This window comes from Volvox carteri (assembly GCF_000143455.1).
Source record: "Volvox carteri f. nagariensis unplaced genomic scaffold VOLCAscaffold_120, whole genome shotgun sequence".
In the NCBI taxonomy this organism is placed as follows: Eukaryota; Viridiplantae; Chlorophyta; class Chlorophyceae; order Chlamydomonadales; family Volvocaceae; genus Volvox; species Volvox carteri.
The window spans coordinates 67,439-75,699 of NW_003307663.1; the positions used below are offsets into that span (position 1 = coordinate 67,439).

Below are 8,261 nucleotides of genomic sequence, written 5' to 3' on the forward strand. Positions count from 1 at the left end.
ATTCTAGGACCGGCACAAGGTCTACAGTCTCCGACGCTGCTGCAGGCGATTCTACGATTTCGTTGGTCGAGCTTCGACACGATGACGGGGCATAACAGGTTATGCATCGACGCATGTCATGGCATACACCGGCAAGCCTACATACACTTTGCAATCGTACATAACAATGCTTACGTGATAGGCATTGTTCGCTGATTTGATTGATGCATACGGCCACGTAAAACAGTTCGTCTGCCTCGCCACTGGATGGCGTTAAATGCCAGCGTTGCACGGCTCTCTAGCCGTCCGACGACACGCCCGCACGGCTGGGTGCATCCCTTGCACTTGTGGGTTCGACTCCCACACGGGTGTACTACAAGTATACGCACGCTCGCACGCACGCACGCACGCACGCACGCACGCACGCCGAGTACAAACACGCCAGAAACCTAGAGGAGCGTTGGACCTCCGCAGCCAACACCACCTGACACGTAAAACAGTTCGTCTGCCTCGCCACTGGATGGCGTTAAATGCCAGCGTTGCACGGCTCTCTAGCCGTCCGACGACACGCCCGCACGGCTGGGTGCATCCCTTGCACTTGTGGGTTCGACTCCCACACGGGTGTACTACAAGTATACGCACGCTCCGTCATACTCCTGCCGCCCACCCGGGTACTCACCGTGTACTCACGCGTCATGACGACAACGATGCTCCCCTTCGTGCATCCCTTGCACTTGTGAGTTCGACTCCCACACGGGTGTAGTACACGCACGGACCGTCGTACTCCTGCCGCCCAGCCGGGGGACTACGGCCCCCTCGCGGGCGACGCAGCCCGCGTCTAGTCTGTCCGTCCGTCTGGTCGAGCCTCTGGAGAGTTGGCCTTTTTCGCCGTGTCGTTCGCGGTTTCGGAGCTGCGTCTTTTTCGCTAGCTCCGTCGCCGCTTGGGAGCCGCGGTCGCCGGTTCGCGCCCCGCCGTCGTCGCTTTTTTTCGTTTTTTCGCACCGCACGGCACCGCGCCGCACCGCGACGCATCGCATTGCACCACACCTGGGTCTGTGGAATGCGCTTCAGAACATCGCCACGCACCGGTTCGTGGTGTGCGCTAGCTCCCGCACCGTGTGGGAGGAAGCGGTCACCGGTTCGATCCCGGCGCCCGCGTGTGTTTTGTTTTTTTCCGTTCCGGACCGTGCACCGCACCGCACCGCACCGCGCCGCGGCCGCACCGTGCCACGATTGAGCGCGCAAATCACAAAACATTGGCCGCACTGTACCGTACAATTTGATGCGTTGCGCTTCGCGCAATTCAACGTACAGCCCACCGCACAACTCAACATGCAATTCAACCTGCAATTAAGCACATTGAATTGCAATTCAACGCAATTCAACGCGTACTTCAGCGATGTGTATGAAACGCGACGAACTGCACATCAGCGGTTGTCCAAATTTGTCCGCGTGGGCTGTACGGCATTTTGTGAAGCTGTTTTTATCATTTTATCACAGACGTCGGCTCGCTGCTATGCACCGCGTGTATACGCATACGGTTTTTTTTTTTATATACGATACAGAGGCTGAGCGGGTATTGCAATGTGACGTTTACGGCCGGCCCCACAGAAACGAATGAGGACCGCCTCTTTGCCGGCGCCCAGAGCCGCTACGGCAGCTTCATCGCTGGTGTGAATACCGCCGGCCAGGGGATAGTAATTATGCAGATTGACGATGTCATCCTCGGCAGGCTGGAGAGCAGCCACGCGTTCGGCCACCGCGTGATGTTCGCCAACATGGATGCAGCTTCCCTGCCGCCTTTCATAACTTCTCGTTTCGCTGGGGTGACGGTGGGGCAGTTTAAAGCCTCCTCAGCGACGCGGATTTCCGTGGAGCCCTCCTCCGCTGTCCCAATGCTCTACAGCGCCAGGCTTCGGTTCCCCGTTTACGATGTCGGCAGCGACAGGGCCCGCCCCGAAGACAAGCACGCGTCGGATGGCAGCGCCCTCCTGCTCATCCCACACGGCGGGATGTTCCGGGGCGGGCCGTTCCGCAAGTTTAAGGCGTGGGTCGCGTGCGGCAACGGTGACAGTCCCGACGCCAGACACGTGGAGCTCGCCATCAGAGAATCCGCTCCCGACGACTTCGTCGCTCAGCTACAAGCAGCGGCCGATAGCAGCACGCCCCTTTACGTGTATGGTGCCAAGATCAGCCCCTCCAATAGCAAAGCTTATATGAATAGTGTCTTCCTCAGCGGCTCGCTTGTAGCAGCAGCGACTGCCCCCGGCAAACGCCCTCCCAAACGAGTGCACACCTTCCAGGCGGCTGTTCAGCGAACTACCGCGGCCACCGTGCCCGCCGACACAACTGATATGGTATTGGCTTGGGAGCAGTGTAGCCGCAGTGCCCTTGTTTTACCGTTGGATGGTCCACACGCCTCGGCCACCCTGTCACCCAACCCCACTTCTGTCACTGTAGTCGGCTCACTACCGGTCCTCCCGCTCGTCCTCACAATCGGCAGCCGCAGTTATCCGGTGTGCACCGACAGCATCGCCGTCATGCAACAGTTACCGAACTACGACGAGTTCTTCGGCAGCGCCAGCTTCGCAGACGATAATGATCGTATGGTGTACGCTGCTTACGACTCATTCACCGTCACCGGTACCATCACCACCAAGACAGAAGGTCGAACAACGTTTATCACAGCTCTGCAGGAATGACTCGTTATTGGGTGTTCATCCACTTGCGCTGCCGTCCACTACACGTCGTCCAATTTCACTATGCCTTGCACCTGTCCCCTCTCTTCACTTCCATCTTGAGGATGAAAAACACGTGTTATTGGAATGCCCAGCCTATAATGATATTCGTGCTGAAGAGGGATTCGATCATCAACAGAGTATGTTGGAGGCCATGCAATGGGAACCCGCACGTCTGGCGAGGATGTTGGAACGTATGTGGGCTCACCGAAACTCAATTACCCCCTTTGGACGTTAGTCTGGGCTGATGTGCGGTGTTTTTTTCCTTTTTCTCCGTGGCTTTTAGGCGTTGTAGTATTGCCCTTGGGCCCTCGGCTCGTATGGGTAGTCTTACAGGTATGGGGTCACGCACCCCCCAACCATGTAACACACACACACACTTCCATCTAGCCGCCCCTGGATGGCGTTAAATGCCAGCGTTGAACGGCGGTCTAGCCGCGCAACGACACGCTTGCAGGGCTGGGTGCATTCTGTGCACTTGTGGGTTCGACTCCCACACAAGTTGGCGGCGTCCCTCGCACCTACACTGGTGAGTATATGTACGGTATAACCGGTTTCGCTGGTATAATTTAGGGTCTTCAAGCACCGTGTTGACATTCGTACGTGTCCCATTCCTATCCGCCTCTCGCCGCTTGCCCGCTCTCCCTGCAGCATGCTCTGCTGTACGCATGCGACTCGTGTACATGATGGTTGGACATAACGAATTGGACATGACGAGTTCCGGGCTTGTCTCCTCGCGACCTTCACACTGTCGTGCAGGTTCGCATGCGTTGAAGCTGCTGCTCCGGCAAGGCTTCCAGTAGGCGCGGTGAGTGTGCGTTGTGATGCAAACCACGTGTATGTGCGTCGGCACATTACCGCTTGTCCGTCCCACCACACCGTGTCGGCAACTGTACGACATGCATTGTTTTGCATGAACTCGTTCTGTGTCGGTTCTCTTTTTTGTTTACATACGTCCTTTACTGCGACATAGCGACTCGTCGTTGTGACGATGTCCACGCAGACGTGTGCACGATGTCCGCGGAATCACATCGCGTTTAGGCGTGTACGACAACTTTGGTGTCGTTTCTTTTTATGCACGCGCAAACTATTTTATGTCAGTTCTCCTTGTACATGTTTTATGTTGCTATTTATTTAGGATGTATGTATATTGCATGTCTAAGCAATTGCTTCACGGCCGCGATAAATAGTCTGTATTACCGGTGTTCGTCTTGCTGCTTATTATTTATCTTGTTTTTTCGACATAGCGAGTTTTCGCGATATCCGGCCCTGCTTCTGCACGACCGTCACGCATCGCCGCTGCAATGCATCGCATATTTGCGTGCATCGTGGTTGCCGAGCATTTCCATGCCGAGCTTTTTCTGCAAGGTCTACATTGCGCATGGTAAGTGTGCAACGAGTTGGCGTCCGTATCTGTCGGCGCATCAGATGTGCTGCGATACGATGCACTGCCCACGCAGTCTTGTGTCTAAATTATAAATACACGCCCCCTTGTCACTCCGTGTTGCATGATTGCACCCACGCTATTCCGTCTGACCGTCTGACTGTCTGTCATTCCTTCCGGATTGCCGCTGCCGTCTGTCTGCAGTCTCCTGCGCTGACACATACGGGGTCCCATCCGTCGATGTTACCGCTCCTCTGTCCGTTCGAAATGCCTATTGCCTGAAGCGGCTCTGGCGTGTATAGCAGGTACATATGTGATCGTGTTAGCGTGCCTCCATGCCTCTTCGACACCCTTCGGCAGCTCTTCACCGCCAGTCTCTATTTCTGCACGGCGGTCGTGTATCCCATGTTGGCAGTTGTGATACTCCACGTACGCTGCTATGGTGCCATGTGTACCTATTCCCGTACCGCTGCCTTTGCCGTCTCCGGCCGTTCATGTGTTGCATATATCCCGTTCCTTTCGAACATGTTGTCACCGCTGTCCACCCATCGCAGGTCCTGCGACGTATACTCTGCTTCATCGACAACGATGGCCCTAATAACACACGGACGCGATGTACGAGTGCCACTGGATCCACATTTCGGCCGCCACAGCTGCACGTCCCCACTACGGATGTCGTGCCAGTACACCGTCCCGCCGCCTATACGGCGGTGCTGGCTGCTGCCGATCGCGCGACCATGCAGGCACCGCGGCTTCTGCCATTCACCATGCGCTTGACAGGTATGCTCCCGGCCCGACTTCCGCCCCCTTTCGGTCCTCGTCGTGACCGTACTAGTATCCGCCCCCATGTCACTCCATGTTGCCCGTATGATTGCACCTGCGCTATTCCGTCTGCTTTTTCTGCAAGGTCTCCATCGCGCGTGGTAGGTGTGCAACGAGTTGGCGTCCGTATGTGTCGGCGCATCAGATGTGGTGCGATACGATGCACTGCCCGCGCAGTCTTGTGTCTAAATTATAAATACACGCCCCCCTGTCACTCCGTGTTATATGATTGCACCCACGCTATTCCGTCTCACCGTCTGACTGTCTGTCATTCCTTCCGGATTGCCGCTGCCGTCTGTCTGCAGTCTCCTGCGCTGCCACATACGGGGTCCCATCCATCGATGTTACTGCTCGTCTGTCCGTTCGAAATGCCTATTGCCTGAAGCAGCTCTGGCCTGTAGAGCAGGTACATATGTGATCGTGCTAGCGTGCCTCCATGCCTCTTCGACACCCTTCGGCAGCTCTTCACCGCCAGTCTCTATTTCCGCACGGCGGTCGTGTATCCAGTGTTGGCAGTTGTGATACTCCACGTACACTGCTATGGTGCCATGTGTACCTATTCCCGTACCGCTGCCTTTGCCGTCTCCGGCCGTTTATGTGTTGCATATATCCCGTTCCTTTCGAACATGTTGTCACCGCTGTCCACCCATCGCAGGTCCTGCGATGGGTACTCTGCTTGATCGACAACGAGGGCCCTAATAACACACGGACGCGACGTACGAGTGCCACTGGATCCACATTTCGGCCGCCACAGCTGCACGTTGCCACAACGGATGTCGTGCCAGTACACCGTCCTGCCGCCTATGCGGCGCTGCTGGCTGCTGCCGATCGCGCTACCATGCAGGCAATGCGGCTTCTGCCATTCACCATGCACTCGACAGGTATGCTCCCGGCCCGGCTTCCGCCCCCTTTCGGTCCTCGTCGTGACCGTACTAGTATCCGCCCCCATGTCACTCCATGTTGCCCGTATGATTGCACCTGCACTATTCCGTCTGACCGTCTGACTGTCTAACCTCCCTTCCGGATTGCCGCTGCCGTGTGTCTGCAGTCCCCTGCACTAACACACGTTTCCAGCCGTTTGTGTATTGTATATATCCCGTTCCTTTCTAACATGTTGTCACCGCTGTCCACCCATGGCATGTCATGCGGTATGGGCTCTGCTTGGTCGACGACGAGGGCCCTAGTAACACACGGACGCGATGTACGAGCGCCGCAGCAGCACGTCGCCACGACGGATGTCGTGCCAGTACACCGTCCTGTCGCCAAGCAGCCAGCACCGCCGCATGGCTGCTGCCGATCGCGCGACCGTGCAGGCACCACGGCTTCTGCTATTCACCATGCACTCGACAGGTATGTTCCCGGTCCAACCTCCGCCCCCTCTCGGTCCTCCTTCGCCCACGTTATCATGGCCGTACTAGTACCCGCCCCCCTATCACTCCGTGTTGACCGTATGACTGCACCCACGCTCTTCCGTCTGACCGTCTGACTGTCTGTCATCCCTCCCGGATTGCCGCTGCCGTGTGTCTGCAGTCCCCTTCGCTAACACATCCGGAACCACGGATCTTACCGTTCGTCCGTCCATTCGAAATGCATCTTGCCTGCAGCGGCTCTACTGTGTATGGCAGGTGCGTATGTGTTCACATGGGCCTAGCGGATACACTCTGTTTGGTCTAGACGGAAGGCCCGATTCGCACGCGCATAGCAAATGCCGCCGCCATGATGACAATGATGCCCGCACCAACACGTGGTATTATTATGGTATGCTACCGACGCACGCAAAACTCCCTCCCTGCCCCCCCGGTAAGACTCGGGTCCACACCGTCCGGGTCCACACCTTACCGGGTTACTGACCCCGTGTGACTTTCATCCAGAACGACTGGACAGCAGGTCGGTGTGGTGTAGCCCGGTGTGGTGTATATGTGATGCACTGTATCAGTCCCGTACCATAATAACGCCACTGCCTCGGCGGATGCCGCAAACGTTCATGCTCCGTACACTTTTGAATGCACCGTCATTTCTGCCCTTATATACACCGACACATTACCTCGAAACTGTACCACCGGCACAGGCTGTACAGTCCCCGACGCAGCTGGAGACTGTATTTAATATTAAAACTGTATAAAACATTTATAATTTAATGATGATAACACCACTGCCTCAGCGGACAGTGCACACGTTCGTGCTCCGTGCCCTCTTCAATGCACCATGCATGGCATACACCGGCGAGCCCACGTACACTTTGCAGTCGTACGTTACAATGCCTATGTGGTACACCAACAGCGGTTTCGTCGCATACCTAATTAACACTAACCGTTGAGCCGGTGGCGTTGTTATGATACGGTACCTATGCATGCAAAACTCCCACTCCCCCCCTGCCCACCACCACACACGCATACCTGCGGGTGGCTGCTGTCCAGTCCTTCTGGATCCAAGTCGTACCGGGTCAGTAACCCGATAGAACTTGCGTCCGGAAGGCCTGCACAGCAGCCATTCGCAGGTGGGTGTGGTGGTGTGTGTGTGTGTGTGTGTGATGGGCTGCGTCGGTGCCGTACCAAAACAACGCCACTGCCTCAGCGGACAACGCAAGTGCTCGTGCACCGTGCGCTTTTACCTGCGCTACCCTGCATACCTGTGCGGCGAACGTCAGCGTCTAAGCAGTCGTATGCAGCGTACGCCACATGGTCACTATCGTCTGCAAAGCTGGCACTGCCGAAGTACTCGTCATAGTTCGGTAACTGCTGCATGACAATGACGACTTCTTCGGCAGCGCCAGCTTCCCACACGATACTGATCCTGTGATCGACCAATGTCCGCCCATCCGCATGTATGGCACATATTGTAATCACCTGCGCTTGCTCTATAGGCTATGGTTGGTGAAGAAGAACGGCCCGAGTGGGACGCGGACGGCAGTGTCGTCTTTCCTGAGGCCACGCAAACTCAGAATCTGTTTGACGATGTTGCTGTCCGAGTGCCGACTCGGGCCGTTCCTCTCCACCACCCATACCCTATCCAGCATACGAGCGCCGTTGGAAGCGACATCGCCTCTGCACACCACCTATTGCTTCCACGTTGCTTGGCCGTGTTGGTGTTCGGTGTGTTGGTCGTCAGCATCGTTGCCAGCGTCATGGCGGCGGTGGCGGCTGGACAGGATTGTCCGCTGTAGCAGTTCGCCTCCACGGCTCGCCTTCGGCTTGATATCTTCGTAGGCCATGAAGGCCGGAATATTACTGGCGTACGAAAATATCACATCGGTGTGATATCTTCGTATGTCATGCATTCCTCGGCATTCCTGGCCTACGAAGGTATCAAACCAAAAGCAAGCCGTGCGCCTAAACTGC

The 8,261-nt window shown here is 56.4% G+C and overlaps 3 protein-coding genes across 3 annotated transcripts in view; 2 read left to right on the forward strand and 1 right to left on the reverse strand.

The window, feature by feature from the left end:
• The window catches only part of VOLCADRAFT_100471 (uncharacterized protein), a gene marked incomplete at both ends in the record, with an annotated part of 9,982 nt that extends 7,301 nt beyond the window's left edge, over window positions 1-2,681 (forward strand). Inside the window, one exon of the mRNA XM_002959036.1 lies at window positions 1,591-2,681. Coding sequence (XP_002959082.1) covers window positions 1,591-2,681 — 1,091 coding nt within the window. The remainder of the gene's footprint in view (window positions 1-1,590) is intronic.
• A 446-nt stretch (window positions 2,682-3,127) lies between these two features.
• On the forward strand, window positions 3,128-7,029 carry VOLCADRAFT_100472 (uncharacterized protein; the record flags this gene model as incomplete). The annotated part of the gene is made up of 8 exons (XM_002959037.1): window positions 3,128-3,246; window positions 3,477-3,525; window positions 4,656-4,881; window positions 5,229-5,329; window positions 5,579-5,804; window positions 6,454-6,548; window positions 6,795-6,810; window positions 6,992-7,029. 8 exons carry the CDS (start codon window positions 3,128-3,130, stop codon window positions 7,027-7,029), a joined length of 870 nt encoding a protein of 289 aa, XP_002959083.1.
• A 51-nt stretch (window positions 7,030-7,080) lies between these two features.
• The window catches only part of VOLCADRAFT_100473 (uncharacterized protein), a gene marked incomplete at both ends in the record, with an annotated part of 2,980 nt that continues 1,799 nt past the window's right edge, over window positions 7,081-8,261 (reverse strand). Inside the window, 3 exons of the mRNA XM_002959042.1 lie at window positions 7,081-7,184; window positions 7,304-7,399; window positions 7,553-7,716. Coding sequence (XP_002959088.1) covers window positions 7,081-7,184; window positions 7,304-7,399; window positions 7,553-7,716 — 364 coding nt within the window. The remainder of the gene's footprint in view (window positions 7,185-7,303; window positions 7,400-7,552; window positions 7,717-8,261) is intronic.